At 43.6% G+C, this 22,235-nt stretch overlaps 2 protein-coding genes and 2 pseudogenes across 3 annotated transcripts; 2 read left to right on the plus strand and 2 right to left on the minus strand.

Annotated features, from left to right (window-relative positions):
* Window positions 1-1,352: 1,352 nt before the first annotated feature.
* On the plus strand, window positions 1,353-11,179 carry LOC147455779 (uncharacterized; annotated as a pseudogene).
* Window positions 11,180-13,325: 2,146 nt separating this feature from the next.
* LOC147455780 (G-type lectin S-receptor-like serine/threonine-protein kinase SD2-5 pseudogene) lies at window positions 13,326-14,453 on the minus strand (annotated as a pseudogene).
* Window positions 14,454-14,499: 46 nt separating this feature from the next.
* On the minus strand, window positions 14,500-16,147 carry LOC147455781 (uncharacterized). 2 transcript variants are annotated; one of them, XM_086515334.1, is made up of 2 exons: window positions 15,970-16,103; window positions 14,500-15,829 (listed from the first exon to the last, which is right to left on the minus strand). In XM_086515334.1, exon 2 carries the CDS (start codon window positions 15,791-15,793, stop codon window positions 14,639-14,641), a length of 1,155 nt encoding a protein of 384 aa, XP_086371460.1. In that variant the 5' UTR covers window positions 15,794-15,829; window positions 15,970-16,103; the 3' UTR covers window positions 14,500-14,638. The 2 variants fall into 2 exon arrangements, with proteins under 2 accessions (XP_086371460.1, XP_086371459.1); XM_086515333.1 differs by having other exon boundaries at window positions 14,500-16,147.
* A 13-nt stretch (window positions 16,148-16,160) lies between these two features.
* On the plus strand, window positions 16,161-16,667 carry LOC147455782 (uncharacterized). The gene is made up of 2 exons (XM_086515335.1): window positions 16,161-16,286; window positions 16,379-16,667. Exons 1-2 carry the CDS (start codon window positions 16,161-16,163, stop codon window positions 16,622-16,624), a joined length of 372 nt encoding a protein of 123 aa, XP_086371461.1. The 3' UTR covers window positions 16,625-16,667.
* Window positions 16,668-22,235: the final 5,568 nt, after the last annotated feature.

The raw sequence follows: 22,235 nt of genomic DNA on the forward strand, positions 1-22,235 counted from the left end.
TTTCTGCCTTGTCAAAGCAGAGTTTGAGGAACTCCATTGGGTTACTGGAGGTTTCCATCGCCTCGTCATCACTGCTATCATCAGCAAATACAAATCCACTCCTCCCCTCTTGAAATTTGGAGATGGTGACAAGTGCAAAGTCCTCCCTTAAAGAAAATATACTTTGAATTTCATGGAGGAAAATATATGATCCCTCACCAAATTTGAACTCTAGCAGTCCAGGAAGCATCAGTTTGGCTTGCTTCTCATTAAATACAGACACATCTAAAGGTAGTTTGATTTTAGATGTTTTAACTGAGAGTATTTTGCTTCCTTCCACCTCTTCAGCCTCTACCTCAAGATTAATATCCTCCTCAATCTCGAAAACCTCATTGGACTCCATGTCCTCATCATCTTGTTTATTGGGTGGTAGATCCTCCTCCTCCATTACTCTGAAGGATCCTTCAAGAGACTAGCAAATAGAGATTTTAAGAATACAAGGAACCCAGAGGATTCTTTGATTAGCTTGCAATCTTGTTCGTGCATAGGACACCATGAGGGTCTATAGATGATAGGAAGTTGATGGTACTTCTTGTATGTCCGTCTTGTGGAATCACAATCTTTTAAGTGCACCACCACCTTGTCAGCAAGAACTACCCTGCCCCTTTGGACCTCAAGCTCAAACCTGTCTCTTTCAGACTTGAGGAAATCATTGTGCTAAGCTATAAGGTCATCAAGAATGAATGGGGCATTAAAGATAGAAGAGACCTTGTCAAACATTTCAGCATCTCCTGCAGATACTGCAAAATCAAACAGTCTTTCATCCACATATGCAAGATTTTCAACACTGTCTTCCCCTTTCTCCTTACATTTGTAGCTGGCTCACAGGATCACCGGCAGAAGAAAGACATCAATGTCTCTCTTTTTGGTGTTAGTCACTTGAAGCTTCAGGATTACAGACACTTCTTCATGTTTTGATTCTTTTGAGTCATTGGGGGGTTCCTATGTCCCCATAACATCATCGCCAGGAAATATATCTTTAGCCTCCGCAAAGTCCACATCTCTCTTTAAAGAGCCTCTCAGCGACTGAGGTGGTCTCCCTTTTGCTTCCTTTTCACCTTTTTTTTCTTTTTTTTTGTATCGACTCTCTGCCTCTTTATTCTATGAGATCTTAATCCTAAGAAAAACATAATACATGCAATAATAGGTAAGTATTGGGACTAAGAAGCTTCAATCACATACCATCGACACACCAACATTTGAAATTCTTATTAAGTATTATAACACGTTTTTCAAAAATTGCAAGCTATTGGTCTCTCTCTCTCTCTCTTTGTGTGTGTGTGTGTGTGTGTGACAGATTGGTCTCATAGGTCATGTTCTCATGTTAAAGAGGTTAAAAGAGCATCTCATTTTATTTGAGTGCCAACTCCTCTCTCTCTCTCTCTCTCTCTCTCTCTCTCTCTCTCTCTCTCTCTCTCTCTCTCTCTCTCTCTCTATTTTGCTACCCCTTATAAGCTCCACGGTGCGCGTAGGAAAATAACAAAGTTCCATTTATCTCTCTCTCTCTCTCTCTCTCTCTCTCTCTCTCTCTCTCTCTCTCTCTCTCTCTTGGAGGATGCAAGTCCACCCAACAAATAGGGACACATGATCTGTGAGACCAACTCACACTTGTGAATAAGCGTTTGGAATTAAAACGGGTATCCATGGAATGTGGAATTGGCATTGATGAGCTTACCCATGACTCCGATGTGATACTTCTTGTCAAAACATGAAACCATGATGCACAACAAATTCTTGGATTTGACAAATACAATGTGCATTCTTTTATGTGGGCCAAAAATGCAAAGCAACGTAGAGACGAAGGATGTTTCCATTGTCAAAGAAGATAAGTATAAATGCTACTTATGACTGAAAATCAGCCCACCAAATGGTCAGGTCATGTTTGTGGTTTGTTACTACATTCCTCACTATGACTCCAACTTTTATGCTCGCTTGGATATGGATAGAGATCAGCTCTTTGTTGAACTAGAGGAAGACATTGCTCATTACAAGGACCAAGGTGAAGTCATTGTCTTTGGAGACATGAATGCTTGCACAAATACGTTACAACATGACACTCAACAAGTCGACATGCCGCATGCTCAAGAAGAATGGATGACTCATACATGTATAATTGAAGTTTTAATGATGCAAAAGAACTGGATCACTATGGAAAGTCACTTCTACATATGTGCAATAGTACCGGTATGCTCATTACAAATGGTGTATCCCTATGGCAAGGCACCAATGACTTTACATGTAGAAAGCACAATGGTGATAGCGTGATTGACTATATGTTGTTTTAGAAGCCACTCTAGAATGCATACAAAGCTTTACACTTGGTGAATGGAATCTTTAATGGTTAAACTTGCTACTCGTAAGGTAGGGACCTTCAAGGTGTCAAGCCTGAAATGATAAAATTGACAAGAAGAAAACACGATTGGAGTGTAAATTGGATCAAACCTTTGCACAAAGGAGGAGATGTAAACAATGTGAATAACTATCGCACTATAATGGTTGGTTCTTTGATGGCAAAGTTATTTGGATGTATCATGGAGATGAAGATAAGTGAATAGGCTGAAAAGAACAAAAATGTCCGCTTGGTCAAGCAGGTTTTTGAAAGCATCATAGCAATATTGATCACCTTGTCACTCTTCGAGTTCTTATGGAAGCGTCTCGATTGAAAGGAAAAAGGTTGTATTGTTGCTTTGTGGATTTCAAGAAAGCTCTTGACATGGTACCGCGACGAAATCTTTGGAGATGTATGCAAAGCCTTCAAGTGCTGAGAGAATTTATGCATGCAGTCTTTCGCATCTACCAAAAAGTGATATGGCGACTTCGTATGGGAGATGGAATTTCAGAATTTTTTGCAAGCACCATTGGTGTCAAACAAGGATGCCCACTTTCCCCAACCCTCTTTGGGCTACTCAAGATGAATTGGAATGCATGGTTCTTGATTTTATGCAACAAAAAGGCATAGAAGAGGTTAAGATCGAAAATGTGGTGATCATGCTTTTGCTTTATGCCGATGATGTAGTGCTCTTGGCACATACCTTAAAAGATGCACAAAAGCTTATGAGTGTCTTGGAACGCTTTTGCCTACATAGCGGGCTGATTGTGAATGGATCCAAAAACAAGGTTATGCTTGTAAAGATCCTCAATGGCAAAAATCCATGCGTTGTATACAACAATGAGCAACTTAATCGCTTGGAAGCCGAAAAGAGGGCTTATTATTCATTTGCGAACATGTGCAATGCTGGAGAGATCAAGTGTTGGGCTCTCAAGAAGTACCTCTTTGACACATTGGTGACACCGGTGCTTCTTTATGGAGTGGAGGTGTGGGGTGGTAGCACCAGGAAGTCTACTTGGAAAGAGTTTGAGAATGTCCAAAAGCGTTTTCTCACCCACTTTCTCCAAGTCAACAAGACACAAACACCCTACATGCTCTTACTTCTTGAGTCCGGATCGATTCCCATTGAGGTCTTGGGCATGAAAAGGGTTGTGGAGTACATGCTTAAGACAGAACGTAGCCCTTTGTATCAACGTAGCCCTTTGTATCAACGTCCTAGAATCACATATGACACAAGTCAAAAGGACCAAAGACATGCAAGAGAAAAATACTAAGTTCAGGGTGGATGCTTGACATCAAGGAATGGTTTGGAAGATGAGATGCATGTCACTTGGTCAAGGATGCGTCGATCGACTCCCAAGTTAATGAGGCCTTCTTGAAACGCCAATGTATTGCAGCTTGGGATAAATCTGGAGGTTCTTGCTTCAGCCATTACACCACACACATTGCCCCAAACTACAAATCTCTCTTCTTCTCCAAATGAGGTAACCGAACCCATCCCTACATCCTTGAGCCATGGATCGTTTCAAGTGTTTGATTTATGGAGATGTGTATTTGTGTAGGTATTAGGTTTCTTTTATGGAGAATGGATATGCCGTGTAGTTGTTTTGAGGATATGATGTGGAAGCCTAGAATGATTGTCGCATGTTGTCGAGTCTCTTGCAGGCAGAGCACATCGAAGGCCATTAGGACTTTGTTGTGGATGATATTGTCTGCATGCTTTCTAAGGGAGATGATGTTCAGTAATTGTAGATGCAGCTGCTTTTGGATGGGGGAATAAGTTGCTTCTGTTCTCAGCCTGTGGAGGTCTTTGAGGACACATGGGTCAACGCAAACGTTGTCGAGAAGCACGCTCTCTACCAAATACAGATTTGTAGTGTCACGAATGCATGTGACAGCAGTGTATGTGAGCCTATGAGATCTAATTCCTTTGGGGTTGAAAGCTAGTGTGTTGAGTGTAAGCCCTTGTGATTGGTGAATTGTGCGTGCCGCAACAGACTCAATTGGGAATTGCTTACTCGTGAGGGTGTTGAAGTAGTTTTTTCCAATTTGCACGTGCGATGCGAAGATTTGGCATCAATCGAGCCAATGTGAGTGGGTTGCAAAGATGGCGGAGTTCATATCTTTGTTTTTGCCCTATGCTGGGGTTGGTGAAATGAATCCAGAGGTATGTCGTGCTAGAGAATGTAGTGCAGAGCTTGTAGACGCCTTTCGCACCATTGACGAGGCCATTGAGAATGTCTAGTTTTCCAGCACATAGCTTGACCACTAGACCTGGCTTCAGACACAATGTTGCTTGGAGTCCCGCAGTTTGCCTGGCATCCAATGCAATTGCTATTGTATTGCTGCAAGAAGCGGAACGCTTGTCAATTGCTATGAATATGTGCGGCTCACCGTGAAATTGTGCTAAGACCTCTTCATTGTGTTCATCCTTTGTCTTGTTAGAGTAGAATAGGTATGATATGTTATGTCAGAAAAAGTAACTCTCTGTAGAAGGAGTTGTTAATAAATGCAAGATCACTATTGATGTATGAACCAATTCTCATTTGATTGAGCACCTGTATAAATTGTTCATCAATTTATCTCATTGTAATTTCTAGTTTGTAGCACTTAGGGAATTCATGCCAGTACGAAGGTGCGACCACCTCAAGAAGAGACTGCTTGCTTGTGAATACCCCAAAGTCTTTGACTGGGCTAGCTTGGCAGAGGTCACCACAGAGTATGACATCAAGGCCACCAAAAGGTTGGTCGTGTTTCCTCTTGATGGCATGAAGACATGAGTCGGCCGATGAGAAGACATTTGATCCTATCAAGGAGACTTCATCAAACACTACAAGCTCCAAATCTTGATAAAGTAAGGATAGTGCATTTAACTTTTTTGCTTCGAGGCTTGTGTGTGTCGTAGTTATCAAAGGCAAATGTAAAGCTGAGTGTATAGTTGTACCACCAATGTTGAATGCTGCCTTTCCTGTATATGCCATTAGGAGCACCTTAGGAAAGTCATCATTGTGGCCCAACTTGTGCATGTAGAGATGAATGAGGCCTTCAACTAGCAAGAGCAACGTGAATGTTTTTCCGGTGCCCACTCCACCTGTGAGGAAGAGATGTATCTTTTTTGATGGTGCTATGCATTTTGTGAGCATGACATCATCAAGGATGAGTCGCTGTTGTGGGTTTAGCTTCTTTACTGATGTATGGAGATCCTCATTGGTCATGCCAATATGTTTGGAAAAATGCAAAGAAAATGGTTTCTTTGTTGGTTGCTTTGATGGGGTGTTGATCATCATGTTGGCATTGTCGAAATCGTTCAAGGAACTCACACTTTTCATGTTGCGTGAGGTTGTGATGGTTGTTGCAAATCTGTCTAGCGGGGTTGGTTCAAGAACAATTGGTTCAAGAACAAACTATGATTCATTGTTTTCATTGTCTCAATGTTCGAAGTGTAGACATCGATCCAAGACGAACCTTCGGGCAGGTGCTCATTCTCCTGCCTTGACCATGGCAAGAAGAGAAGGCATTGTTCTTTGTAGTGGTTGTCAGGGTCTTTGGCTTTATTATATCTAACATAGCGTATGATGTGTGCCCTTCGTAGCAGCATTTCAAGCCCGGAGGGATTTCTGGTTGTGGATGCAAAATGGGCCAAGAACATGGCAAAGAACGAGTTTGGTCTGGAGGCGTATTTGTCAATGATGGAGGTAGAGAAGATTTCTGTTGTGTCAGGGTGCATTTTTTGCAATGCATTATTTTTTTTTAGGACTAGAGCACGCTCTTCAGGTGGATTAGTATTTATATATATGAATTCTCTAAAGGAGCTATGCAATGGAAGTGAGAGGCATATGTGAGTAGCTTGTTTTGACCTAATTTGTTGTGTGTTAAGGATTGTGCTACCAAATTTTTGTAGTCTCTCCAACGTTGTTGCATTGTTTGTGACACAGTGATCGACCTGTGTCTTGTTGATTGCTACTATTACTGTATTGTCCATTTTCATCACATGAATGAGGTGCAATAGCTTGCTGCTCCATGTGCATTTAGCACGAATTGTATATCTATGTTTGCATCCCAAAGTAAAGCTATTGATTTGTTGAAGTTGTTTGTGAATATGTCGTTTGGTTTGCGTTTGAGGAAAGTAGTGGGTCCTGAGATAGTCGCTTGCAATACAAGCAAGTACTGTTCCATGGAGAGTTGTATTTTTTCTAGCCATTCTTCAAATGCAGGGGAATTTTGTAAATCAATTTGGTTGAGTTGTCTTTTGACTTGTTGCAAGTAAAGCTTACCTTGTCTAGCTATGTTCACTCCAAGTATTCCTTGCCGGATAATAGTTGTGAATGGCATGGGAAAACGTGGAAATCCAAAACGTAACTTCTGCTCTTTTTTTGGAAAGTCTTATGATGCTTGTGCTTATGAGCTTCAGAAAGTTCATTAGGCAAGATGGATTCATTTGTGCTAATGTGGGTATTTACAAACAATACAATATCTTGATCTGAGTGGGTGGTGAGTGATGGAGCATTTTCTAGCCACAGCAAATCATGATCATGTTGGCTACCACGACTTTGGAACTCCGTGACAAAAAAGAAGTCTCATATTTTGTTGCATATGGAGGAATCACTGCGCAACAACCGTTTCATTGCATTGAACCTGTTTGACATAGAAATGAGCGATTGTAATGGGATCGGCACGAATTAGGCAACATTGGTACGAGCTCAGACTCTCCCCGGGCTCTTGGCTCAACGGGACTAGCTTCTTCATTGCAACAAGAAGCTCTTTCCATCTCCGCTATGCGGAGGAGAACATGACAAAAAATGTGGGTGATCCAAGTTGCCGAATCATTGCGAAGATATTCTTTTTCATCTTTTACTTATAGCCAGGGGATGTGCAAAGTGCCTCAATGTCTCTAGAGCCTAACCTTGAGTTGAGAAGCCTTTCTATGTTTGTGTCTTCTACAACTTGTCTTGCAGTTAGCGCTGCACCTTCTAGATTTCCCTTGCGCATTCGCACCCAAACAGAGGAAGCAACTTGTCGCGACATAATTTTGATAGACAATTCTCGATGTTCAAGGCGAATATTCTATCAAAATTCATGAGCTCCCACTTTGCAATCATTTGATAATCTTTGGTTGCGGCTTCTCTAGATCTTCTAGGGGACCCGAAGAAAAGAGTTGGGAAGCTCAACTCCTCGCAATACTTGTCCGTGAAGATGCTCAAAGGTGAATTGCCTTCGCAAGGTGCAGCATGAAGAATCTTGCCACTATAATCAACAACCTCTGCCGCACTTGTGACCCATGAAGCATGACATCAGTCTATTCATCCTCAAGCTCAACATCGTGTGCAATGGTGTTAAGGGTATTTGCAAGAGCCATACTTAGACTAGAAATGTGTGCAAGCCACTTGTTGTTGATGATGACACCTTCTCGTATGTAGAGAGGTGTGGGTAGCAGCGTAGTGGTTGCACGCATTGTGAGTGGGGGTTGCACAACGCCGCTTAAGTAACATCTATCATATTCAAGTTTCTGTTTGATTCTCACAAGAACAGAAGCCTCATCCTGAATGAAACGAGGTAGCATATCCTGACTCTTCTCAAAGTTGACAACAAGCACATTGACAACACTACCTCTACGCCCATACTGACCATCGTATGTCAGTTCACGTATCTTGGCGAAGGGGATACGAATGGAGACCAAGCGTGCCTCTATGGGGTTTAGATTTGACACATATGGAAGTGCTAGATTGAACCCTGTCTCTTGCAAGGTCCAATTGCTATTGCTTGCCAAGTGTTTCTTGCATCGAGTGAAGGTAAATGCATCCCCATAGCATCTTCTCTTCCTGGAAGTGGATTCTGCAGTTGAAGGCAGAAGATGACGTGTTAGCTGGCGTCGAAGTAGCAAGCAACCACATTTTTTGCAGGGTGTAATGGGCATGTCCTTCACGCTTTTGTTGTATCTATTAACACTAGTTCTGTAATTGGACACTTAAGTGTCCTGAGACACTAAACTGTCCTGTTTTTCTACCAAGTTTTGGTAATTTATTTGTCAACAAAACAACAAACACCAGTGTCGTCAAGGGCGGATGTGGGCTAGTAGTCTCAAAAATCGCAGCGTCAGCAAGAAATGTGCTTATCCTGGTCTCACGATAGAAAGCTAAAGACACAAGGAATGGATTACAAGTTCAAATGGTTGTCGACGCCATCGACATGCAAGGAAAATAAAGCTGACTCAACACCATTATGTTTTTTAGCCCTCACAAGAGGATAGTCAATCCTGACGAACAAGTCGATCTTAGTTCCCCGGTGTAGGTCTCAATGAAGGGATCTGCAATGATGACCGTGATCGTGTCGGAGCAAACGGCATCGACGATGTCAAATTTGAAGTAGAGTGCATTTTCCTTTTGCCCAAGGGAGATCCTGGAACGGAATGTGCCGTACCAATTCAAGATTTTCCCCTCTATGGAGAAAGGTTTACTACCCTCATCTATATCGCTAATCACGAATAGCGGTAAGGTTTCCTTGACTATTAGGCTTTTCTCTTTGTCCAATAGCTTGCCACCGTCCAAGACATTGTGAGCAGCTGAAGATGGGCCAACTTTAGGAAATGAGACTCCAGCTTTGCTTAATCCACGACGTGGACAAGGAAGTTGCTGTTGAGACAAAGACGGTGCTTGTGCACACTCCTGCCCTAGTGGAGAATATGCTTTGCCTACAAAAAAATCAGAGCACCATCTTAATGTAGTTTGACACTCAAGAGTGCATTGCAGCAGAGAACATCGTAGACACATCAAGCCTTCTCCACAAAGAATGAATGTGCACGCTGGCCATACTCGTGCTACTAGCGGGATGGTTAGGAGGGCTTCCTTGAAGCAAGACACGCCTACACCTCTTTCCAGCTGCGCTTTCCTCGAAGTCCAGATTTGGGGGCGACCCAACAGAGCTCAATACCACCATGTGTGATGAACATTTGCTTGTAGGGCATGGCGGAGACTCAAGGAATTTTCGTAGCTCTATAGGAGGACAAGAAAAGAAAGTAACAAATTAAGCATAGCATTGACTAGCTGGGCAGAGCAAAGAGGATGTAAAGACGACCAACATGCAACACGCTCATCAAAGTCAAGAAAGAATGAGCCACAGAAACAAATCTCTCGAAAGCATGGAGAAAGGCTTGGTTGCCACGTCGGAATGTCAAGTGGAGAATCCCAAGGGACAAAACCCAATGGCACTAGTTGACTGCCTGCTGCGAAGCACAAGATAGTCAGAGCACAACCAGAACCTCGCAGTGGGCATGAACAATCCCTTATAACAAACCTTGTGCACTTCTACCCCAAGCAGTAACAATTATAAAACATGCAGACTAGTGCTCCAGATCTGGCTCATGAATAATATTCCTTGAAAGGACCTACTGATACATAAGGTAGATGATGGTCAATCAGCTGAAACATCTTGCATCAACTATGCTACCTGGTGGACTTCGGACCAGAGTATTGGATGTTGCGCAGGCTTGAAACAAGGATATTTGACACCGAAAACAGGCTCCGCTGATCGAAAGAGGCTGCTCTAGGACTGCAAGCAAAGCAAGCTGGCTCTTACACACAACACCATAATGCAACAGACCAGCAAAAAACTTTCTCGCCATGCACGATAAGTGGTGGCTACATCCATCAATCCAAGATCACAACCTGCAAAATATTATTGTATAGAAGCATGTTTGCGAACCAGAATAAGCATCCCTCGAATGCGCATTTCAACTCAAACACAACGTCACTACATGCCAAAGTTGGTCGCCAAGGGGAAAAACAAACGGCTCAGTCAATGGTGCTCATAATGTGACAGAAGCAAATGGAACGACACTTGACCATGGCAGGCAGGACCACCTCACAAAAAAGAACGAACGATGTCACTGCCACCATATCGGTTGCATCACCTACAGAGGGAGCAGAGGGAAAAGACCATCACCAGGAGCTAAAACAACAACACTAGCACAAGGCATTGTTCTCGAGTGCGTCGCACACAGGCAGAAAGAAACCAAGACCAAGACTTAAAACCCAACACCAGCATAGGGCAAGTAGGTCAATTATCACCACATGTAAGCATTGCAAGAGATCGTCGACGAGCCCGTGACCAAATGCGCATTTTAGCTCAAAAACAGGGTCAATACATCCCCAAAGCTGGTCGCCAAGGGGAAAAACAACCAGCTCAATCAATGGTGCTCCTAATGTAACATAAGCAAATGGAGCGACACTCGACCACGGTAGGCAGAACCACCTCAAAAAAATAGGGAACGATGTCACTGTGACCGTTTCGAGTGCATCGCTGGCAACAAAAAAAGACCAGCTCCAGGAGTGGAAAAACAACACAAACACAGGGAAATGTTCTCGAGTGCATCGCTTGCAGGCAAAAAGAAACTAGGACTAGCATTAAAAACCCACCACCAACATAGGGCAAGTAGATCAATTATCACCATACATAAGCATACAAGAAACCATCGACGAGCCAGTGCAAGAAACCTCTAGAGAAGTCCATGCTCTCACCATCGCTGGGCGAGGCATTGCTTGACTTCCTTCACCACCAGCAATGCCACCATCAGATGCCATGATAATAGAGGACCTCCAAACAATTATTGATGCAACTACTTTAAGACACAACACACAAGCTCTCAAACTAATCCACAACAGACGCTTCCAAAGCTTCAACTCGTCACAAGCGACAACAACATGTTCAACAATATTTGGCAGAAGAAACCACAGGTTTACATATGGTAACTCGACTCACTTTAAATTTGAACATTGCAACATATCGGGACCCACAATCCTTCTGAAGAGAAATTGAATAGCAGAGAGAGAATCTTCTACCAGATAATGATAGCTCAAAGCTCAAACATTAAAACAAAGATTGAGACTTGCTGCACAACTATAAAAGCAAGACACAGCAGAATCACAACCGATTGAGACAAGGGCTTGCACAAGACAAGTTTTTAGGGAAGGTTACACTACATTTTTCTTGCCTTTTATATAAGCTACAATAAGCACATGGACTGCTCTGTATGAGATCTCAGAGAGAGAACATTGTGCAGGAATTGACTTTGACATAGAAGCATTACATTCTGGGTGCCTTTCAACATGTGCTCTCAACCATAAAGAACGAACACGAGGAGCGCTCACCACATGAGGCTACACAACGGTGCCATTGAATGCAGTCGCCCGTAAAAGCATGCGATTCAGTAATCTTGAAAATGATCCAGACGACGTTCACCTTCAACATTAAACAGGGTAGGATTGCCGTATCGAACAACACCTATTTGCGCCACATCCTCTAGTAGGAGCATTGCGAAAAGACTGATACATGTTGCACGCGCCACCTTCTTTGCTAGGAGCAGGGCAAAAAGGACGAGACCTGCTGCACACACCACCTCCTCTGCTAAGAGAAGGCAAAAAGGACGACTGCCAAGAGTAGGGGGGAAAGGGCTCGCTATACACTGGAAGGTAACTTTAGTAAACCTAAAAACGTGGCAATCATCCCGCAAGAAGATCGAACGCCCTCAGCATTGCAACAATCTTCCACCTAAAACCCTATGGCCTTCCAAAGGCCAAAAAATTGTATCTCAACTTTCCCAAGCTTATCGCTTACAAGCAATAGAACTCTACCTAAGAAAAGGGTCCGCCGGATTTGAGAAGACTGTTTCAAAGTTACTTATTATGGATGGATCTGTCATGGTAATGGTATAATTAGGGGTACTGTGTGATGAAAAAAATTGGGTTTATGGGCATTCCGTGATGAAAAAAATCCCCATTTGCAGGGGTGGCTCTCATATAATATGGAGGGAACCTGAGTTCTCGTTTTTCTCGATCTGGTTGCCTTGTCAATCAGCTCCAGCATTTTTTGCTTGGGGAGGGCGGCCCCTGCAGCTAATTAGGGGTAAAAGAACGCCTTGGGTGGTTGGATGAAAGACGTTCCTTGCGGCTTTCTGGTGGTGTCTTGCCTTATGCAACCTTTGCTTGGAGGGAAAGATGCATATTTGTCCCCTTTTTTGGAGAACACCTTGAGGATGATGGTCAGCAAGGTTAATGGGGTTTGTTGGCATTAATACAAATTAGCTCTCTCATTTTGAGAGAGTGCAGCTAAAAACGAGGGGGGTTTAAAGCTATAACTTTGAGTAGCCATCAAGAAACACACCTCTCTCAAGGTGAGGTCAATTAGCAGGCTCTCTTCTCAGCAACGTTGTACGTGGCTAGATCGATCCATCACCTTGTCTTCATCCTTTAGGATGCAACCAAGACTATGTTAGCCCTACTAGCCTTCTCTCTGTCTATGGATGGGAAGCAATATCAGGACCATATATATTTGGTGTGATTTTTGGGCATATATTCAAGAAAGGTGTGATTTTGGAGACAAAGAGCAAGATGGGGGCCATATATTTGGTGCCTCAAATTTACAGAACTTCTCAGTTTACTAAATTTCTCTAATTTACGTTGGTCTACATACACAGACGCACACAACATGAGGGTTTTTAAATGCAAACATTTTAGGTAGATTAACATAAATACATTAACAAAAGGGGTTATACTGCATTTTGAAAATTATTTCTAAAATATGAGGGGTCACTATTATTCATTCAAACATGTTAAAAAGGCATTTTCTTTATTACCACCCCTGAACACACGTTATATAAGGGGGTTCTGAATAGTGCACCCCTTGAGCAAATTCTAGAGTAGTAATTTTCTAATGTTTAGTGAGATGTTTCAGTTGCAGAGCGGGATTCGCAGTACAAAGGTATCACCTTAGCGTACCAAACCATGATCGTGGGAGAAAAATGAAACTAGTTGTATTTCAGATCAAAATAACATACATAAAAATGTTAGCTTCAAAAATTATTATGGAATAATTATATAGCTCAACTAATGAGGCAAATACATGAGATTCTTAGCTAAGGATAATTACTAGTCCGATAGGTCATGAACCATGTTTCTGAGTGCCTCTAAATTGTCTGTCTTGTAGAATTGGAGGCGTGAGGTGGTTGTGGAACATTTGGCTCACAGCCTTCGAGCCACTTCACCACCGTGGTAGCGTGGGGCCTCAATGCAGGGTCTTCTTGAATGCACCAGAGTGCTATGTAGAGTAGCTTTTGTGCTTCCACCTCGTCAAAGCCACCTACATTATTGTTTGAATGGGTCACAAGCTCCTCGTGAAAGAACGGGTCCACAATATCCATTAGACACCCTTGCTCCCACTTCTTTTCTGCCCAACTAGGCAAGTGCCATGCCTCTTTTGCAGATGAACCATCGGCACTTAATGTAGTTGTTTCTGTGGTGTTGAGCCTTGAAAACTCCAAAACTTTCCTGCCTGCCACTATCTCTAGCATTACTATCCCCAAGCTATATATATCACTTTTCTTGCTTACACTTCCATGGAGAAACCACTGACGAGCTATATATCCTGGAGTCCCCTTCACTCCTGTCATCACACATGACTGCATGTCCCTCTTCATTAACCTTGACATCCCAAAATCGGATATCTTTGCAACAAACTGCTCACTAAGGAGTATGTTTTGGGGCTTGATGTCGGAATGCAAGATTGGTTGCTCACACTCCTCGTGCAAGTATTGTAAGCCTCTTGCAACCCCGAGTGCTACATTATAGCGTTTCTGCCAATCAAGGGCTGATGCAGGTGGGCCATCCCCGGTGTGCCTGAAAAGCCACTGGTCTAGGGATCCTCTCACCATAAACTCATACACAAGGATATGATGTGATCCCTGCCAGCAAAAGCCAACCAGATGGACTATGTTGTGGTGATCTGTGCGTCCTACAGTGGCTATTTCTGCCAAAAAGTCTTTGGCCTGATGTGCTCTTTGTAGTACTCCCTCCAGTACTTTCACCGCCACTTCCCTCCCATCCAGAAGTGTGCCTTCATACACTGAGCCACATGCGCCGGAACCCAAGAGCTTGCTGAATCTCTTTGTTGCTTCTTGAAGCTCTTTAAATGAAAACCTGGTGGGCAAGAGAGGCAAGATGTCGACACGAAGCTCCTCCTCTTCTTTGGCTTGTTGCCGAAGCCTGCTCCTCCTTTTCCTGAAATGATATAATCCTAGCCCAAGCAAGAAACACATCACAATGCAGAAGGGAATGATTCCCGTGAGGGTGATCAGAGGAAATCGAGTAGACGTAGACACAGGCGAGGCTACTTTCAAGTGTGTGACAAAGTCATTTTTACGGACAATAGCCCATTCTCCAATTGTGTCTAGTGAAGTTGCTATGTAGTTCCAGGCAGATTGATTGGAGTCCTGTGTGATGGTCAATAAGCTGATGTTTTGGGTGATGAGGAAGCAATTGGATGTGCTGTTCTGGTAGGAAATGCCCTGGCAAGAGCAGTCCGAGGAGCAAGCGTCCTTGCAAGCCTGGAGATTCTTGTCGGTGAAGAAGGTCCAGCCAGTGAGAAGGAATATGTTTGCGACAGACTCCAACTCCACAAATGTGGTGGTGGTGCCGCATACATATTCAAAAGCCTCGCTGCGTCTGCAGACTTTTGAGAAATCTGATGCGTTAACAAGCTCGAAGGATGAGTGGTTATAATTAGAGCCTGAGCACATGGATTGCATGCCCTTAGAAGCTGTACAAACGCCAAGAGGTCCACACCCCAATGGAACATCACATTGCTACATTCTGCATCCAGGTAGCCCATAGCGCCCCCTTGACTACCTACTTTTACCCATGAAATCAAATCTGCAGAGTCCAATGCGAATCGACTATAGGGACCCCAGGAATCAGGAAGCATAGCAATGTTGACTGTATAGAGGTAAAGCTTACCATCATTTTCTAGCCGTAGAAAGCCAAAAATCTGGGAATCATTATTCATATTTACAGTATTTATATTCTCAATGAATGACTCCTGTACTACAGAAGAGCTGCAATTAGACCCTGAGCTAAACAAAAGAGATGCCGTCCCCGCCCGTGAGCTCTTAGCTACAGAAATGTGAGGTGGAATATATAATTGACGGCTGCGCATGCATGAATCATTAGGATGTGAGGAATGCAGCAGCTGATTAACGGTTATAGGTCCATGTGCAGGAGAGTTATAAGTGGGGCCAGGATTTCTCAAGAAGGGGAAGACCCAGTAGGGAGCTGGTGCAGGCGCTTGGCGCATGAGTGGCAGCATGCTGTTGAGGTAGAGAGGTAGACCCCCCTTTTCTACTCTGGCAGAGTAGGCAGAGTCATTGCTTGTGAGCTGCATGCCCACAGAAAGCCTCTGCCCCTGCACCAGAGTGTCTGCGGGCGTTCCGGATGTGACATTGAACACGGATGCCCCCGCTGAGTTGTAGATGAGGAAGTCTCCCGAATTGGACATCTCCATCTGAGCAGCATCTCTGACACTCCGCAGCACCTCGCCATCGCCATCCTTCAACTGCAAGCTCTGCCCTACGTCATTAATATTAGTTGTGTTTTTGTGCATGATCCGCAACACTAGGGAGGCCTTGGCAAAATCGGCCTTGATGGGGTGATCCAAATTGACAAACCACACAGGAAACACGAAGCCATCATAAGAAGCATGCCCCTCGTAAGAAATGAAACTTTGGGAAACGTCATCATAAAAACTAAAGTCACCATTATCAACGTCAAGCCTCTTACCCAACGACCCTGCGCACACCGCCATATATTACAATCGCACCTCTATGCAGCCGTATAATTCTGGGTTGGAGTCCGCGGCGCACCAGAAGTAGAAACCGAATGAGAAGCCGGTGCTGTCAGCCGAGGAATTGCATGTTTTGAAGGAGGGCGAGCTGAGAATGGGGAAAAAATAACTAAAGTCAAGGTTGCGAATGGCGATGTTGGAGACGTTCATGTTGACGGGGGCGAGCGGTGAGAAGTTGAAGGCAGGCGAGTGGCCGAGGCGCATGACGGATCGAACATGGTTGAACGAAGAATGCAAGGCGCGCGGAATTCATGTGGGTTATCTGGATGTTTAGGAACTCCTCGTTGTTTGTGAGTGCCTACCAAACTCGTAGTCTGAAAGTACTCTTCTCGCTGTCATGTGCAGGATGCCTCTCTCCAACTTGATAAGGTCAGGATTTACAGGAAAAAGGTTGCAATGATTAGAGAGGCTACAAAGCTCTTCAACGTGCTGGACTCTAACACTCAAAAGACCAGTATTGACAATCACACTATAGACAGGACTCATGAATGGACTCGGGAAATGTCCATTGAAATCCCTGAGTTGGCAAGGAAATTTGAAGAAGACCAAGAATTTGTTGCTAAACTACAAGCAAAAATTGACAACCTGTAATCGTATTTTGAACTTGAATCCCTCTATATGCTGACCCTTCGGGTCTTTATCCCCATGTAAATGTCTTTCTACCCCTTCCTTGGGTAATCAGATGTAATTATTTGGCTCTCTTATTAATTCAAAACGCTTCTCTGGTTTTTTTTTTTTTTTTTAAAGCTCTACTTAGCCAAAAATGGCAGAGTTGGGAATGGAAGCCTTCATAAACAGACGGCGCCATGTGGGCCATGCTCATTATTGCATGAATCCCACTTGCCAACTACGTACACCTAATTAATTCCTACGTTTTCACTCTTGAATCTTATTTTTTAAAATCTCCGCTTCCCGATCAAGGGGGGGACGACCCTCAGCACTAAAGGGCACGGGCATTAAATGAAGCTCGGGAGGTGGGATCGATGGCTGAGAAGCCCGGGCACGAATCTCAAGGAGATTTGAGGGCTCAAAAAAATGAGGCATGGGGTGTGGCACGCGAGTTTGAACCCTGGTGGGTGCCGGGCAAGGCGCATGACTTATCCAACCCCCCTATGCGCATACGTTGACTATGGTGGGCAACAAATGCATGATAAGTAAACGTCGACAGGGTGTGCCCATGTCCAAGTTTACTTTTCGGCGTCCTAGTTTACTTCTGGGCATCCTACGGCCCTGCGCGCCTCTACTTTTGTGCCCGGGCTTCTCAGCCGTAGATCCCACCTCTTGAGCTTCCTTTAATGCCCCGTGCCCTTTAGTGCTGAGGGGCAACGACTGCATCCTAGTTGCTCCCTTTCTTCTCCTTCTTTTTTTTTTCAAACTTCCTCAAGAAAGAACCTCTTGGAGTAGCACCGTTTTGGGTCTCCATCTTCTGACTCCTTTTTGGCCTGCCCAAAGGGCTAAGGCCATAATGATGTGTTCCCTTTTGCTAGTAAAAAATGTCATATGTATTTTAAAAATTTAAAATAAAGAATAAAAATGGTCGATATCCTTTTGAGTGGTTCTTAAGAGGATGGGTTGGAGCCCCTAGGTCTAGGCAAGCCTCTGTTTTGACATTGCTTGCCTCTGTCCCTTGCCAAATGGTCGTGCTACTGTGTGGTGCTGTGTTGCTTGTTTTGTCATTGTCTTCCCTGATGTATGGCGGGGCTAGGCCGTGCTTCGGTGTTGTGCTGCTTTTTCCTGTGGTATTGTGTTGCTCTATTCTATCGTTCCCTTTGCCGATTTGTGACGTATCATGGACGTCTTTTGGTGTTGTGCATGGCCTGCCTCTGTGCGGTCTTGTAGTGCTTTGTTTTGTCATCCTCTTTGCCAATTTGTGGCGGATCTGGGTGCTTTGGTGCTTTGTTTCTCTTTCATGTGGTGTTGTGCTGTTGTGTCGTGCTACCTGTTTTGTCATCCTCTTCACTGATCTGTGGAGAATCTGGGTCCTGCTTCGGTGTTATGCTGCTTCGGTGTCATGTGGGGTTGTGATTCTCTATTTTGTCGTCCCCTTCACTGATTTGTGGCAGATCTTGGACATCCTTCGGTCTTGTGTTGCTCTAGTCTTCAGTGTTGTGCTACTGCTTTGTCGACCCCTTCGTCGATCTATGGTGGATCTGGGCCATCGTTCGGTGTTGTGCTACTCTATCCTGTGATGTTGTACTGCTCTATTTTGTCGTCCCTTTTGTCGGTCTTTGGTGGATCTTGGCCGACTCTGAAGTTTTCTGCTTTGTAGCGTCACCTCTCGGCAAGCACTCGTCCGAATCCACATCATTCGTAACAAACTTGGTGCGACACGAAGAGTTTTCACTGCCCTTGGGTGCCTGTCTTGTCGTTCCGTCCATTGGAGCTTTGACAGATCCAACTCGTTTATGTTGCGGAGGCTTGTTATATGGTGTGAACTTGTCCTTCTTGTACACGGTGAATTCTAATACTGCTCTATTCTTGTGGTATTTTTGTTTAGATCTTCTACCTTCTTTTCTAATGCTTGGTGTTCGTTGCAGGGTTCTACAGCTTTGGGTGGATTTGGGGCTCTTTGTTCTGTTGGCTTAGGGTTGTAGGCGGATGACATGCGTAATCTAGCACTGCACATCCGACTTCTTTTCTAGTCATTACGCTTTATTATAGCCAAGTTCGGTTTTTTTTAGGTTATAGATGGGGTTCAAATTGACATGTACTGATTTTTAAAGTTTAAGAATAAATCAAAGCTTAAGTGTTGTCCGTGGTTTTAATTTTTGTGCATAGATCTCTCTACAAGAGGCTTTAATTTGCTGAAATGAGTGATAAAGTTGTGCTTAAATTTTGTGAAGGGGTGTGTGTCTAGAGCTCCACATTCGATAATGCAATTTTGTTCCACTGTATCTAATCATATTTTATGTTTGTTTTGGACAGGCTGAGCATGTGGATCTAGTATGAACAAGCATGTTGGAGAGTTACATGTTGTGATGCACTGCACTCTGCTGAGCATACGGAAATTGATGCACAAGCAAGAAATATCTCAATTGTACCTTTATTTTTATTATATAATAGATTACTGACAATGTTGGAAATAGGGTTGCAGAGAAACACAAACAGCCTGAAGAAGACGAAGGATGCTCAAGGCACACAATAGAGAGTGTGTTACTTAGTGTGCAATGGAAAGATGGATAGCCATAGAGTGATGGGCGTATATACAATGCACGGGGGAAAAAACCTCCTAAAGAGGGAAAAATGCCCCGGTGGTCCTAGTGTGTTCACACACATCACTACCACATGTATATGGTAACAAATCTCCCCTGGAGTGATGCGGTGAACGAGAGCTGGCACATGAGTAAAGGGAAGTGCCATGCCCTGAGGACACGATCAGTCCACAAAGGGGAGTAAGCCCAAAGCTTTGTGGAAAGCTTCAAGATTCTCACGAGACAATGCCTTTGTGAAAAGATCTGCAAGGTTGTCCTGTGTTGGCACATAAGCCAAGCTGATCTCTCTTGCTAAGAGCCTCTCCCTGACATAGTGGTAATGCACCTCAATGTGCTTTGTGCGAGCATGAAAAACTGGGTTCCTCGCAGCTGCCAATGCGCTCTGACTGTCACTGTAGATAGTGTTGGCAGTGTCCTGTCCAACACCCAAATCAGCCATCAGGCGTCTGAGCCATACACACTCAACCGTAGCTGTGAAGATTGCACTGTACTTAGCCTCACAACTCGAAGTGGCCACAGTAGGTTGCTTCTTTCTCAACCATGATATACATGAACTGCCAAGCATGAAACAAAAACCACTTGTGGACACTCGCGTGTCAAAACAACCAACCCAATCTGAGTCCGAAAAAGCATGTAAGTCTGGCGGCAATGATCCCCCCTTGGAATAAAACAAGCCAAGATGTAAACTGCCACTAAGGTAGGGGAAAATCCTGTTGACAGCCTGCCAATGCTTAGACCTTGGGCTAGGCATAAATCTGCTAACCTGTGAGACTGCAAACTGAATATCCGCCCTCGTGTTGCATACATAAATGAGACAGCCAACAGCATTTTGGTAAAGAGTGACATTAGCAGGATCGCCAGCATCATGTAGACTCAACTTCAAACCTTTTTCCATGGGAGTGGCAATAGGTTTGCAATCCTCAAGTCCAAACTTACATAGCAATGTCTCTATGTAACTTTTCTGACACAAGGCAATACCACCATCACACTGCTTAAACTGTATACCCAAGTAATGATGCAACAGCCCCAAATCTTTCATCTTGAAAGTAGCATTCAAATCAGCCTTAAATTCAGCAATATGTCTCTCATTTGGTCCAGTGATCAGCAAATCATCAACATAAAGAACCACAATGAGAAGTACATCACCCTCACGCTTTACATACAATGTGCTTTCTGTTGGACTGTTACGAAATCCTCGTTTAACCAAATGAGTGTCAGCTTTCTCATACCAAGCGCGAGGAAATAGCTTCAACCCATACAAAGACTTCTTACATTTGCACACTGTCCTCTTGTTTTTTTATGACAAAACCGCGAGGCTGCGTTACATAAACTTCCTCAAATATGTCACCATTCAAGAAAGCAGTAACAATGTCTGATTGATGTACATCCCAGCCAAAATGAGCTGCCAATGCACATAGAAAACGTACAGTAGTCATACGACAAGTGGGAGCAAAAGTATCTTTATAATCTATGCCTTTTTGCTATGCATAACCTTTTGCAACAAGTCGAGCCTTATGGCTATCGATCTCACCATCCGGCTTGCATTTCAACTTGTAAACCCACTTCGTATCAATGGCCTTTTTGCCAGGAGGAAAATCACATAAAGTCCATGTGTCATTTTCTATAAGTGCATCATATTATGATTGCATGGCAGCCATCCGATTTTCTGAATCCTGTGCTTCATCAAAAGACAGAGGCTCCTCAACATCATGTAAGCTAGACATAGCCAAAGCATAACAATCTGATGCATAAGATGCATCACGAGAGCCTGAACGAGTACGACTAGACAAAGGTGCATCCAATTTACTGTCATGCAAAGTGTGCACCAGCCATTTTGGCATACCTCTAGCCTGCTCATTTTCAGCCCTTTCCTCATCAAGTACATCATGTACATCTGCATCATTAATAGGCTGATCTAAAAAAAATTCAGAAACCCCCATAGGCTGTACATTTGCCTCATTGGAACTTACATTCGTATTTCCACTACTGAAAAGAGGCAACAAAGTGTCATAAATGTCCTATGAGCTTACATTACTGTCTCTAGTACATGACAACAAGGGCTGAACAGAATCTTCCACAAACACTACATACCGAGAAACCTGAATACGTTTTGTTTGCGGATGATACAACCTGTAACCTTTGCTTTCATCACTATAACCAACAAAAATACATTTGATAGCCTTATCATCCAATTTTCTCCATTGCACTTGTGGCACCAAAGCATATGCCAAACAGCCAAAAACACGCATGTGCTCAATAGAAGGCTTTCTATCATGCCATGCTTCATATGGAGTAATAAACTACAAAGCTTTCGTAGGACACCTATTAAGTACATAAGTGGCACACATGATGGCCTCAAGCCAAAAAGAATGCGGCAAAGCTTGACTTTTGACCATACATCGTGCCATTTCCGTCAGTGACCTGTTTTTCCTCTCAGCAACACCATTTTGCTGAGGTGCATAAGGCACTATACATTGGTGTTTTATCCCACGACTAGCCAGAAATGCATTAAATTCATGAGACATATACTCCCCTTCTCGATCGGAACGGAGGGTGCCCATAGGACATTTCGAGACATTTTCAGCCATAGCCAGAAATTGTTTGAAGCACATAAAAACTTCAGACTTCGCTTTAAGCGGAAATACCCATGCATGCCTAGAGTAATCATCAATGAAAGTCACGAAGTATAGGTAATTGCCCAAGGACGGAGTTTGCATGGGCCCACAAACATCACTATGCACAAGCTGCAACCTGGATGTGGCTCGAACTGAACCATCCTTTGGAAATTTAGAACGATGCATCTTACCCAAAATACAGCCTTCACAAAAATGTTTGATAGGTGCTTCAAGAGGCGGCAAAGAAGCAACCATATCAGATTTCTGCAAACGCAGCAAACTGGCAAAATTCAGATGACCAAAACGTGCATGCCAAAGTTTTGCATCTGAAATAGCCCTTGAATGTGCAACAACATTTGCAAAATTTTGTCCACA

Source organism: Adiantum capillus-veneris, chromosome 6 (genome assembly GCF_014529385.1).
Source record: "Adiantum capillus-veneris isolate H3 chromosome 6, ASM1452938v2, whole genome shotgun sequence".
Classification (NCBI taxonomy): domain Eukaryota; kingdom Viridiplantae; phylum Streptophyta; class Polypodiopsida; order Polypodiales; family Pteridaceae; genus Adiantum; species Adiantum capillus-veneris.